Source organism: Amaranthus tricolor, chromosome 13, assembly GCF_026212465.1.
Source record: "Amaranthus tricolor cultivar Red isolate AtriRed21 chromosome 13, ASM2621246v1, whole genome shotgun sequence".
Taxonomy (NCBI): domain Eukaryota; kingdom Viridiplantae; phylum Streptophyta; class Magnoliopsida; order Caryophyllales; family Amaranthaceae; genus Amaranthus; species Amaranthus tricolor.
In genome coordinates, this window is record NC_080059.1 from 2,069,325 (window position 1) to 2,084,283 (window position 14,959).

A 14,959-nucleotide genomic window follows, 5' to 3' on the forward strand; every position below is an offset into this window, starting at 1 on the left:
AAAATATGACTAAAATATGATTTTCATTACTAAAGAGCATCAGTTGCAACAGCAGCCGACAACATATCAAAACTTGCCCATTCAGCAAGGGCAACTCAGATATCAGAACATACAAAGATTCAAACTGTTCAACGTCATTGAACTACGGTATCCTACAGGCATTGCAGTACAGATAGACTCAGAGTGCCAGAAGGCCCAAAACAAAGGACATACATGTGACATACTTCATCAACAGGCACAGTAAGAGACAGAGACTTAAGAGAGATCCAAAACTCCGGAAAAAATTATAATCAGGTGTCTGTAAAGTTAAAAGTTAAATCCATACGAGTACTAAACTAGCCAAATTTTAATCTTTTAGATTAGATTCAGTCCAAGTGAATTTCTGGGTTAAGTTCAATTGTTAAAGAATACATACTCCTTCGCCTACTAAAAGAGTCATGGTATGTTCATCTCTGAAAACAATCAAAATTGTACCCCAAAACACAGATATGCGAGTCTGAAATACCCATATATATTCAATATTTTTTCCCAGCTCCCAGAGATATTTACGAGTTTCCTTCTTTACGAAAAAATGGCCGTCTTACCATTTTACCACACAAGCAGACAAAACACCAAAAAAAGCTGGTTGTATACTTGTATAGTTTTATTCCATTCTCCAACGTTCCTACAACTTTCAAACATCACAATTAGTCATCTTCACTAGAGAATCTCATCTCTTATGGAACCGTCCTTTTGCTTCCTTTATATCTTTGTACTTCCAATTCTAATAATTACTGAATCCGTTTCCACAGTTTTATCCACTCTTTTTGTTTTGTCCCAGCAACCTAATGTAACACACCAATTTGTTTCAAGTCCTTGACAAACAAAACTTTTCCCTTATTCAGCAACAACATTATATGTTAACTTGACCTCATTTTCAGTATTGATGCAACAACATTACAGTGTACTTCCATCACTAGTTTTCTTTGTCCACAAAACAGTACTTGTAGAATTAAAGTGGCCTTAGCTGTGCAATGCTAAATTTTAAGAGAGATGTATTACAAATCACCAACTAGCATGCTATAAAATCCATTACAAACCACATTAAGAAGCCATAATATGCATGAATATCCAACAAAATTTCCCTCTATTTCATCAAACCAAAAAATATGATCAGTTCAATCAACTTCTGGATAAAACCAGAGTCAAACATATAAAAGATCCTTTGATAGGAGTAGAAAACCTAGGAGTACTGGATATATTAGTTAAACACCACTTTCTATAATGAAACTTTTCGAGAATACCAAGTAATATTGCTCCTAAATAGATTGATAATTAAAAGTTTAAACCATCTCTAGTAGTAAGCCAACACAGGACGATTTCACATTTACATATTTAAAAATCCAGTAAAACCATCAATAAAAACTTCAACAAGATTTTACTGCACTAAATGATTAGAAATGAAAATTGAGTTTTATTTATACAAGCATAAAAAAGATATGAATACATTTGCATTCAAACTAAAATCATGAATATTCTGTAATGTAATGAGTGACTCACATGTGATTATGTAAAGTATCCTGCAGAGGACAAAGGATTCTACTGTTTATGCTCTTGAACTTTCTATTTATCACAGGCAAGACCGAGCTGTCCAAAAAAGAATCAGTCCCTCGTCAGATTTTGTAACTGGGCCCACTAAGCGTCACTCCCATGTATAGCTGCAAAATGTTCTTAAAAGCCTACAAAATGATAAATATCGTTAAAATTTACTAACATCTTAACGCCCTATGAGATTGAAACAATAGTAAATGATACAAAGATTAAGTGGGTGGAGGAGACATTAACTGTGCGGACAGTATCAAAAGAAAGAAAAATCAGACATGTGAATAAGAATTAAAGAATGTGATGAAGATATTACTCAAAATGAAAACATTGCAAAGTAAAAAAGACCGACCAAAATAAAAATATTAGCAAACACATAGGAACATAGGGAGTACATTATAATAAAAAAAAAATGCATCATAGATTTTAAAATTATGGAACTCTTGTTAAACAAATGGCACTTTCGAAAAATTTCTTAAGGTTACGACTTACCCAAACGGCTCATTTGGTTGTTGATTATAAATGGTATTAAAGTTGTGTAAATATGATAGGAAAATCTCTAGACAAGTTTAATAGTCATTTTTGTTATACATCGATCATCTTATTTTCTTTATAAAATTCATTCCAATGCATTACCGTTTTAAAAGGTAATATTAGTTGACAATGAAAATTTGTAAATAAAAACTTTTTGATAATCAAAGTTTCATTATCATAAGAATGACATGTCACATAATACATTTCTTGAAAATTTACTCTACAAATCTGGAAATGAACCCGCAAGATGGAAGGCATGGCTAGTTATTAAGAGTTGCAATCAAAGAGAAGGTATTGACTTTAACGCGATCTTCTCTCCATAAACTTCCCTTAAGCGACTAAATACCAATTATAACCTTTCCAATCGTCTCGTTTCCACTAAGAATTGGAACGATCATTTCATTTCGTGAAAGAAACAAGAACTTTCTTTGAATTTCAAAAAGAATGATAGCTATCTAACTAGTAGTTTAATAGGGATTAGGAAATACATGATAATCGACCTGGAAACAGGAAAAAATCCGAATGATAAGGATGAAAAGTCAATTTGAAATTAAAAGATTGTTAAGTAATTGACAGAGATAAAAGTAACATCTGAATATCTAACGTGATTTAGAATTATAAGATACAAGGAAGAAAATGGAAAATTATCAATGTAATCAGTGGTTAAATCATAGAATTAGATACTATTAAGAAAATTTTATTTTAACTGAGTAGCTCAAGGATTTCCTAAACCACTGATTAGAGAGTTCAACAATTAAGTGAAACCATTCCAACAACATCACAGTAAACAGGTGCTATCTTAGACATAAGCATACAAGAGAAATTATATATCACATGAAAACGAAGACTTCTCCTTTACAAAATTTTGACAAATTATCAAACATCTGCTGAGGTTAGAAGAATTAAATTGACTCTTGCATAAAATAAGTTTCCACCCAAAAACAAAAAAGAAAACTCTTTTGATTATATTAGCCCGCAAAAGTTTTTCCATTTTGACACTAAATGAAAAGAAATCAGTCAACCAGATCAGGAAAATATCCTGCTGCCTTCAAGATATTTTGACATAATCTCTATTTGCAAAACCCCTAGAAAACAATTCTCTTTCAATAATCCATAAGATATTTGCCAATAAAAAAGGTAAACTTATTGAAATTACTGCTTCGAGCTTAGACCAGTATCAAAATGTCCTCATTCCCTCTGAAAATTTCTCTTTTGATACTCTATAAAAAAAAATATCCCATCAAATTTAAGTAACCACCATGCAATGACTACCTCTACTTTATACTGAATCAAGACTCACGTTTAGCCTTTGAAGAATTCTCTTTTGATACTCTGATCATAAGAAGACATTCATTAAATTGTGGGAACCATCATTAATTGAATACCTCTACAATCTGCCCTCAACAGACATTGATCCAGATTCCTAGCAAGAAAAATACATTTCCTTACACAATTATTGAATCAGCTCTTAATTACCTGGAGTGCAAATTCCTCCTTTCCTTTCAAGATCGCATCCATTATAGCAAATTGATCATCAAAAATACTATAGAACCTCTGATAAAATTTGTTCCTATAAACAAACAAGACAAATACCAAAGATAAGAGAAGATAATATGCGTCATTTGAAAAAAACCAAAATCAAGAGGATACAAGTGATTACATACCGATCTTCTTCAGTCAGCTGCCGATCCAACTCATCAAATTTTCGTGTAAGGACTTCAGCCCCCACGGGAGAAAGCATGTGTAACATCAATGCCTCTAACGTTCTCGGGAAGCTGTGCTGAAAAAGAATAAACAAGCAGTCCCTTTATTTAAGGAATAGATAGGATACAATGGAGGAGGAGAAAATACGAGGATAATTGTAGGAATTGATTTTCTTAGCTAGTAGATTACTAAAGATAGGGCAGCAATGTCTCACGTTGATTAGTTTAAGTTCATGTAGTTGACCCCATATTGTTGGGATGAAGGTTTTGGCGCTATACTTTGACATAGATGAAGCATCAGATAATAGGCAACGAAAAATTTACAAGAACTCTGAATGAATCGACAACTAATATGTGTAACGTGATGTAAATTGTAATAATAGAACTCGAAGCAGATAGTGAATTAATAAAAATAAAAATCCTTTTAAATAGCCACAACCTTAATTTCCAAGTGTTCTATAAAGTTCGTGTAAGAGCAAGCATCAGAAAGAGACATAAGTAAAGGTGCATTACACCATGAAGCAGAAACAATTTCAAAGTTTCAACAGGTTTCATTGAATAAAGGCAGGAAAAAAAACTCACCACCATTGCCAAAAAGGCAGCCACAAGATCAAGTGGTTCAAGATTCCAGATAATATTGGCAATGGAATCATCTTCGAGGCGATAGAAGTTAGCTATCACCAGATTCTTTGAGTCTTTGTCTGATACAACTCCAGAATCACTGGTCGAAGTGAATTGATCTTGTTGAATGTCAGCGTTGAGGGTAAAGGACTTCATTATCCCTGTGTTGTTGTGGTCGAAATTAGAGATAACTCTAGTATGACTTGTTGAACTGCATTGTTGATTGGGTGCATTGACCCCTTCATGGATGAGAGAAACAATTTCATGAAGAGCTTGAAGTGCTGGGGGGCATAAATCTTGAAGTTGAATGTTCAGATCAAGCTTATTTTCATGATTCTGGTGCACACTATTTCCTTGACCATCTGAAACATGACAATAGATTCTAATCATAAAGAATATACCCTAAAAGACACCCAAAGTTCATGCAAAGCCCACAAGCATCAGCGTGCTATGAACGAACAATGACCTGCTTTTCCATTGTCAGGTGCCCGTGCCTCACTACCGCAGGATCTCATTTTAGCAAAACTTGCATTCCGAGTATTGTGCAACATCTGATTCTGCCCTATTTAGAAGGGAAACAAAAGGAAGCAAAAATGTGTCATTAAAAGATATAGTATTTCAGAAACTGCATCAATAAACGCAACTTCTAAAAATGATATAAACTGGAGATAGTGAGACAAGTATCAGAGGAAGAAAAAAATGGGGATTTCAGAGATTAAAGGAAATAAATAAATACATAACATGAAAAAATAAAAGAAGCAATTTCAAAAATGCCTATTTGTCAATATCGTTGAATCAAAAAAAATTGTATGAACGAATTTTTTTCAAACATCAAGGCATGCGCAGTCAATAATAAAGCAACTATATCAGCTGTACATGGCTAAACTTAGCAGTTCACCAGGTAAGCCATATGACTCAAAAGCATAAATGGGTCAACAGGACGATCGGACTTGGCAAGACAGCAGTGGCATGAGCATATATCTACCTGTTGCCATGCCTGATCCGAATACTACCAAGAGTCCATAACCAAAGAGAGCTACTCTCTCCTATGCCCATCTAGCTTTAGCATTGGAGGGAAAGAACAATTTCGAAAACCACGTCTAAGTTCTTGACACACAAGGTTAAGACACAGATGTCATAGCAAAGTGGAACAAGGTTTCTCTACTCTTTGGAATAACTCAGACCTCAAACCTGATTCAAAAGCATAGCTCCTGGATCCCATTGGCAATTTTGAATAACTTCACGGAGATGAAAAGAGAAATTTGTGAGATAAAGCAGGTCACTAGGAAAGTCTGCAGGAGTTTATAAGCCGCCACCCCAATTCCAGTGATAATCAAAAATTTGCAGCTCACACTCATGAGAGGACTTCAAGAGATAAGATTCAAAAGTTACCTCGCATTAGACAAGGCTAAGGCACAAAGCAGCCTGAACCCAAGAAAGAACAAAGAAGAATAAAAGGCAGGCCTAAAAGATAGAGAGCAAAAAGGGCAGAAGTTTATCGCTTAAAGAGAAGAAAATAAAGAGATAAGTATGAGGCATATCCTTCATCAGCATATACAAAGTTAAGTGAACAGATGCACTACGCAAGATGATGACAGATATAAGGGCACTAAAGCTGACGCACAAAAAACTGAGGGAAAAATAGAAACATATAAGGATCACTCGATCAGGTGCTTTCACACAGGCCCTAGCAGATAACATAGAAGATTCTCACTCTACCAAACCATGACATAAAACGTAATAAAGGTATCAACACGTCCTGAAGGGGGCGTTCTCACTATTAACAAACAAATAAACAATACTTCCTCTCTCTTAAAGCACAACTTCTATCTCCTATTCCCGGTCTAACTTTAGAATTCGAGAGGGTTCTCTCAAGACTTTCTTGAGAGCGAATGTGTTTTCACACAACCTGCAAGTTGGATATATTTTCGGACATAAGTACTTGATGTCCAAGTTCAACACCAAAACAGCAGCAAAAGAAATTCAAAGGCTATCAAAGCATCCACATTGTGACTTAAATGAATGGATGTGTAGCCGTCTATGACAGTAGAGTAATAAGCCACATACCATCTCCTTGTCGATTAATCTTCATTCAACAACGTCCATTTTATCATAAGTGAAACATGAAAATAAAATACACAGCATAAGTATAGTTTTCATTATAATGAAATTACAATCTTGAGGTAGATGAGGAAGTAGGCCACCTTCTCAATATTATACGTAAATAATATGCATCCATGTGCTCTGGCATGCTAGACGTCACGTCGGATCTCCACCAAAAGTTAACAGCAATGGTCAACTGATCACTATCAACTTGATGGAACCTGAAAAATATGATATTACTAAGTAACTATTGAAATATAGAGTAATATAGGAAGTTCATGATCACAAAAGTCCGCAGACATTTGCTAATAGAATCCATTTATAACACAAACATATACATCGCTCAACAAAACAAAAACTCTAAAGTGCATGTGTGTTTCCAGTGTTAAAGATATGGCATTTTCCGTTACACTGTTTTACTTCTACGTCGAAAGTAGAATCCCTATGTCACACTGCATTAGAAAATAGAAATTGATATCAACACTTACCATTTGAAGAAATGTCAAATTAGTGGCAAGAATCTATTTTGAGTATTTCTATCCCACTTAGGGTGCACTCTATTCGCTATGTAATATAAGTTTTCAAGACTGATGAGGACCAACTAGGACTAATTACGATTTACGATTGACCAACATCAACTGGATCTGACCAGGATTGACACAGGCTGATAAGTTCAAATTTCAACCAGGACCTACAAGCACTGATCATAACTGACATGTGATGAGAATGCAACCTTACTTTATCTCTCTCCCCAAACTTGCTTTCACACAATTTCTGCTCTCTCTCACTTACTTTATTAGGTGTCTCTATCTCTACCTTTCTTAATAGTTGAGCCTTTTTTGTATGTTGCAGTAAATAGAAAAAAGGAAGAAGTAATAGCCAATCGAGGGGGTAGACGGAAAATTGGAAATAATATCACTCCCAAACTCCATCAACACAATTCTGAAGTGGGACTTCACAATGACTATTCTGGCTTACTTCTTTGTGATTCTAACAATAGGTCAAATGCTTACCAGCCTTCAGGGATAAGGAGCCCATCACCTGCTTGAAGAACAACTTTCTGGGAGTAGTCATTCGCATGTTCGAATCTCGGGTAAAGTGAAAAATCAGGAGAATCGAGGGCAACTGCGCTGTTGACAAAAAGAAAAAGTGGAGAAGCAAGGGTACAAGATCAAAGTCTATCATCTATTAAGAGAAAACTGACAGAAAACAGTAATTACATAGTACTATCAAGTATTAAGTGACTCTTCAAGGTTGGAAATGGAAATTGAGTGACCGGATTCCATATCTCTAATACTATTTCAAGAAATTGAATATATAAGGAGGGTTTTATTATTGCCTATTTATGACCAAAGCAAAGAGGTAATTGCAGTGGAAATTCTTCAGCAAAAGAAAACTACTCATTCCATAAACAAAACTAGGGATCCACAACCCAAACAAAGAAAATGGGAATTTCCTATGAAATCCCACTCCCATTTCCCCCACACTTTTCATTCCTAAACCGGTTATTTCATTGGATGAATTCCCACTCTTTTTATTCCTAAAATCCATTTTCCATTCACTTGGTAAATTTATGGATAACATACCTATGATTAGAGGCCTCTCCGTAAATTGGCATAGGATATAAAAAGGGACCCGAAGATGGTGGCCATAAAACAACTGCCAACATAGAATTTATAGTAAATCAATACAAATGAAATCAATAAACATATGATATTTTCTAAAGCATCGAAACTGCACAAAAGCAGTAAGAAAGCTACAATAATCAGCAATTCAGCATTTAAACTTTCATTGGTGCAACTTGGCCTTTTCATTAAAAAAATAATAATAATTGGGTTTGTAAAATTCGACTCCTCTGCCTGCCTCACCTCGGTGCACTTCATGCCTTTTTAACTAAGCAAATAATTCTTCCTTCCTAAGAATTTCATCAAAAATGGTATACAACCACCCACAAGTATTGCCACATATAGTTAAATGCTGTGATTTTCAGTAGCAATTTATTGCATCCCTAAACAATATACACAAAATCAAGATGCAAACCAAACCATATCAATAGCTTCGCTTTAAAACAACGCTAAAGCCTTAATCCCAACTAGACCTGGTAAATGGGCAGGTTGGGGCGGGGCAGGAAGGGTCACATACAAGGTGGTGGTGATATTTAGTAGGTCAGGGACGGGTTGTTGGTCATGCGGGTAGAAGGGTGGGTCCTGGATCAAAATCTTTTAAAGCGGGTCATTAACGGGCCACATAAAACATCAGAAAACGTTAGTTCCTAATACGAGGTAAGTCATGGGTCACACGCTTTTAGCTAGATATACTACAATGAAGAAAATATACAAAAAATTAAAGAAAATAGAAGAAGAATAAACCAGCTATTCTTTTTTAAAGTGCTTAAAATTCAAAATACACCATTTCCACATGAAAATCTCTCAAATTTCGAAATCCAACCCTAAGAATTACCTCATATTCAAGCAATAATAATTTGGATCAAACATCAATAAAAATTTACGTAACATTCAATGATACATATGTTCACAAAAAAATCATATCTAACATAATCATTAATATAACCTTGATAATTTTGGAAGGAAAAACTCAAAAGTTGATGATGTCAACATCCTTGTTCACAAAAACTGATGGTTTACATAGAGGGGAACCTAATGAGAAAATCAGAAGAAATGTCTCCCTTCAGCTTAATTAGAGTTTGAAGAGAGATAAAATTAGAAGGGAAAAAACACCATAGGTCCATTACACAAGCCTTTATTAGTTTTTGAGCCCATTACTAATCTTATACACCCACTACAGCGCAACCCTTAGCCAAATGGACATGGTCTGACCCATTAACCACCCCTATCCCGACAATATGGGAATCGAAATCAATCAACGTAAAAAAACATCTCCAACAAAAAGTAAATTTTACTCGCTCTTTTTTTTGATACTAATCTATAATTGAGAACATCAATTTGAATGATTGGGCACATATGTTCTACTTTCTTCATTTGTTCCTATTTATTGTCATATTCTCCTAAAAATCCCTATTCTTCACTCTTGTTATCCATTTCATTATCGGCTTATCTCTTTCTATTTTTATACCCTCAAAATTCTATGCGTTTATCAGTTTACTTGGCACATGAAAAACCAACGTAAACGATTCTCTCATTTCATCTTCAATTTTTGTGACTCCAAGATCCTTTCTAATGTTTTTATCTCGCTCATTTCTTAAGAGTACGTCCACTCTGTTTTAACATGTGCAACTCAAGTTCTCAAATATCACTGACATCCTAGACGCTACAATGTTTTTTTCTCAAACTTGAGCATGTTAACTCATATATAAGTGTTGGTTAGGTAGTGTGGTAGAAGTTTCCCTTTAACCTTAGTGACACACCTTGATAAAATAAACTTTTGGTTGTATCTCTCCATTTGAACCGCACATTGAATCATATGCTTAACATTATAATCAATATCCATGTTATAATGAAAGAATTAGTCGAAGGATTTGAAATATTCACTTTTAAAGTTCCATTGTATTTAGCCTTGCCAGACCTCTGCTATGATCTTTTGTGCCAAAAACCCAATACGAAATTCCTCAATCTTACTTCAACTTAGTTTAAACCCTTAAGATTCTAGCATCTACCTCAATATCTTTAGTTTAGCATTGACCTTGTCACTAGTTTAGTCCACTAATACAATGCCCATCGCAAACAACAAGCATCATGAAACTTCTTCCTCAATAGGTCTTGTTATGTATAACCATGATCTTGACCAATCGTGATCAGTAATTGACAAATCTTTCGTCACTCCTTCACATGTCCTAGAATTGGTTTGCGCTTCCTCATACATTGGAAAGCAATTAACTTGCACTTTTTTCTCCTTTTATACAGGTAGCATTAACATAATTTAGGGTGTTGGATACTTTTGGAACAACAAAGAACACAAACCAAACTACATTTAAAAAGAAGAAAACTTTATTTGAGTCATAACCTTTCACTGTTCTATTTTTACGTTCCTACATTTCACTTTGTTCCAATAAATATTTTACCTTGTATCACTTTAATATCAAAATAGTCTTATAATCCTATTTTTCATTTGTTGATCTATGCTAGGCCTATTCGTGGACCAACAATCCAGTTTTTACAAAAAGGTGGACTGTTTTGAGAAAGCACTGCAAAAGGTAGTTTCAATCCTTAATAAGAGAATGAAATTATCCATGTCAAAAGTATATTAGTGAAAGATTGGACAACTAATATAGTTTTTCCTTTACTAAATTGCCATGACAAAATTTAAAATTGAAGATGAACAACACACAACTTTAGCCATACACATTGCTTTACTAATAGTCTAATAGCTAATCATGGACGGATTTGAAATTTTAAAAAGGTTGCACTTGGGGTGATCTATTGCACATATCATGGTTTAGACAAGAATCCAAATAGAATAGGCAGTCAAAGCATAAAAATCTAGCTTATCACACTATAATTTGAGATGCCCAAGTCTTGCATATTCAAATTTTTTTTACAAACACCTGGATGCTACAAAAGGCAACTTTAACCAACAACAAAATATAATTATACAATGAAAACATTAGAAGAAAAATATTTACCTTGTTTGCAGCCAGCAACTACGCATAAAATATTATGGTGTGGATCGTAATGAGTACTCGATCTAGACTCAACATTATTCATCCAAAAATTGATAGAAGATAACTTTTTTGATCCCAAGAAAGAAGGCTGGGGAAAAAAAACAGTGAAAGTGAGAATACCTTAAGAATCGAGCATAAACATTGAATGATTTGAGAACGTACAATTTTAATATCGTCTTGTAAACTTTCTAATTGTGCCCTTTGTTCGCTCTCCTTGTTCAAGATTGGAACCTGCAGCCACATTCATTTCATAAATTCAGAGAGCATTAAGAAGAGACCCACTTACAAAGTTACACTACTTAAAAAAGGAACAATTTAATTCCTGCTGCAAATACAGTACCAAATACATTACAGTGCAAGTAGGAACTGCATTATATCATTTTTGCGTTTCAAAAAAGTAACCGACCCCAACAGTCTAGCACGAATTAATATGGCAGTCCTTTCAAGGCATCAGAGCAAGTAATTGGAAATGCACAGTGATTTGCTTGGTGACAGATTAGAACCAAAGCCAAACAAATATATTGAACCTGCATTGTCCACCAGGACTAAAAGCAACAACCTGCGCTAAATAAATCTGCTCACGATCATTTGTTAACAAATTACACATGTCAGCATCCGGTACCACACTCTGCAGTGTCTCTGACTCATCAGGTCTATCACCTTTGCTCAGAATCCTCTTACAAAACTCAATGAACGAAGAAAACGGCAATGGAACCTATACCATGAACAGTGTGTGATTAGCAGCTGTGTTCAATAAAATAAATCAAAACATAAGAACTGATAAATTTTCAGAAAACAGCATAAAGTTACCCTATCATGGCTTCTGATATCACCATAGAAAATGGGCGCTGATCTCGATAGCATAACCTCCACAATAGCTGATTGTCCTCGTTCCTAGGGTGATCATAAGTATCACACATTAAAAGCAGATCTCGATAGCTTTCCAACCAACTTTGGATGCCAAAATTTTCTTCAATTGAACAAGTAACTAAATATTTAACAGGTACAGATACACCAAAAAAAGCAAAAGAAATCCTTTTTCCATCTCCAATTCTTCCCGGATCATAACATATAAGATTGAAATCAAAAGATGAATAAACAAGTGTGGTGAGTTAAGCTGCAATAGGGCTTCAGATATTTTGGCGAGGATCACCACAATCAAGCCCCAAGCTTAAGCTTGTCAACCTCAAAAGATTCACACGGACTTGGCACGCATTTCAAGGACAAAATCTTCAAGTAGAGATCTCCAATAGAGTACATACTCTCTCAAGGTACAAAATCTGAGGCACTCAACCCCACCCAAGGCACTAACCTTACACCTAGGTGAGCTAGTTAAAACTAAGTTGTATCAATATTTGGTTTTGAGAATTTTCATCATACTAAAAGTACCAAACAAATTAGAAGTTGTTTGGTTCAATATTAATTCCCTTGAAATTTCTAATTCCCAGGAATTACTTTTTGGAGTACTTGTTTGGCTGACATCTTTTGCACAAGCATTGAAAGTGCAAATTCCCTTGGAAGTCCAAATTCTTACAAAGTGCAGGAATTTAATTACCAAGGAGAAGGTAAATCTAAATTCTTGTGTCAATTGTAATTTTCTATGTTCAACCAAACAAAAAAAGCAATTTCTAGAAACAAGCTCTCAGTATAATTCAACATTAAGGATGTGTTAGGATTGAGGAGTTAGATGAAAAGAAAGGGGCAGGATTTGAGGATAGGTTTCTTTTGTTTGGTTATAAATTCTAGAGGGGAGAATTTTGAAGGAAAGGATTTGAAGGAATTAACGCCATCAAATTTTTTAGAAGCCATATCCATTTTGTGTCCTCCAAAACAAACAAGCAAGATTCCCCTTATTATTCCTTCCCTCCCTTCTCATTCCCTTCATTTCCTTTCTCTCTTAAAATCTTATCCAATCCCAGCATTAGTGCATTTCTTATTTGTTTACTAATTTCTCAAGAAGAATGCTTGGTAATCTTTTATTTTTGGTGTTTGGTGCAAAATAGAAGTATTTTAAAATAGCCATTTGTTATGTATATTTAAAGCTAAGTATGGATGAACCGATTTAAGACAAACCCTCTCAAAATTTTTTCATGTCTAATAATAATGATTTTCACTTCAATTAAGTCCTAATAAGTGGAGTAATAAGTTAAATTGCATTCCAATAAGTTTTTCCCATCACTTTTACACTTGCATTCAACCGTAAACAAGTTCTAAGTACAAGTTCCAAACTTCCAACAAGTTCAATGTGGTTCAGTTTTGAAGTAGTTCTACCACGTTTTAAACATTTCTGTAATTCTGTCCCAATAAGTCTAGATGAACAAATCCCAAAATTTAATTGCATAAACCCTCCATTAGCTTAGAAACACCTCTAATTTAAAACCTTGCTATAATTCCTTAAATAGAACTTTATTAATTAACGACTAACCACAAATTTAGTATATGCATTCAAACGAAATCATGAACACGCGCATTACTCATGAAATTCAGAATCAAGAACCTGGAGATAATCAAGACCGCCATTTGAGGGATTCCAATTCCTGAAAGCTTTTGAGTCCTTAACACATCCTCTGAAAACCTAAATCCCGCATAATAATCAGTAAAATAATAAAAGTTCAAACAAATTTTCCTAAAAACATAATCCTAAACTACGAGGCATGATAAATTGATTATGTTTTTGAAAATTTACTGCGGGAATGTTAAGAGGTTCAATTTGAGAATCGAATTCTTCAGTGGAAATAATTTGTTCAAATTCTTTAACTCGCAGTGATTCCTCCATTTCTCGACTCTCTCTTTGTTGTTTGGTTCGCTAAAACTGTCTGCACACTCCTGAGTTTCTTGATTCCGGGTTCTTGGACACTTTTGTACATTTGTAGGAGTGTTCTTAGATCAAAATTGAAATTTTTTTATAAAAAGTAGTGTTGAACTATTGGTTATTTTCAAGAGCATTCATTGAATCAATTGCCAAACATAATTTAAAATCAAAACTTCCTCCACCTTCATATTAAATCCAAGTTCATTATGTACAAAAACTGTTGAGGAAAGAGAAATATCACTATTATTGATCGATGATTAAACAGTACAAGTATTTTTATGTTCCATTAAAACCATCATGTATGCATTGAATAAGAGTACTTGTATTCTGTAATGTTTTAACACTATTACTGATAGTTTTATTGACCATTTATTTGTTGTTTGAAATTCATCCATAAAATGATAGAATGATAACATATTATTAAACTTCGTTTTGAAATTGTGAAAATAAAATCATATTTAAGTAGAAATTAATCAGTTTAGTGTCAAAATTGAAACCATCAAGGTTAAAATTGAAATTTTTTATTTTAATTGATCTGTTTAAGTTTCACTTTACGTTGAGAACTTGAGATTGATACCTTTAAGGTTAAAATTGATAAATGCCCAAAAAATGAAAAAAAAAAAAAACGAGAAAAAAACGTGTGATGTTGTTACACACGCAAATTGGACCGGCCCAAATTAACAGTCTCATAATGAGACTGTCTCGTCCAAATTTTTATGTTAAACAAAAGAATCAAAAATACACAACATTCCATACCTCGCTCACAATAGATTGACCCACAAATGACATGTATAAACAATGGAAACATGGGAGTTTACACTTCACATAATCAAACACAATTCAATAATTCAATCCCACGGCATAAAAGCACTTCGAATGCTTTCAAAAAATCAATCCAACGAGCGGAACAATCTTATTTCCCAACGCATTTTGAAGGCTATCAAATCTTATATAAAATTTAAAACA

General features: G+C 34.2%; 1 protein-coding gene across 1 annotated transcript; it reads right to left on the reverse strand.

Annotated features, from left to right (window-relative positions):
- Positions 1–1,405: 1,405 nt before the first annotated feature.
- On the reverse strand, positions 1,406–14,049 carry LOC130798543 (lysine-specific demethylase JMJ31). The gene is made up of 15 exons (XM_057661580.1): positions 13,868–14,049; positions 13,679–13,756; positions 11,992–12,075; positions 11,741–11,896; positions 11,344–11,412; positions 11,143–11,269; positions 8,129–8,201; positions 7,556–7,672; positions 6,644–6,763; positions 6,507–6,525; positions 4,906–4,996; positions 4,401–4,801; positions 3,780–3,895; positions 3,592–3,685; positions 1,406–1,718 (listed from the first exon to the last, which is right to left on the reverse strand). The coding sequence occupies exons 1-15, from the start codon at positions 13,955–13,957 to the stop codon at positions 1,653–1,655; spliced, it is 1,701 nt and encodes a 566-aa protein (XP_057517563.1). The 5' UTR covers positions 13,958–14,049; the 3' UTR covers positions 1,406–1,652.
- Between the last annotated feature and the right edge of the window lie 910 nt (positions 14,050–14,959).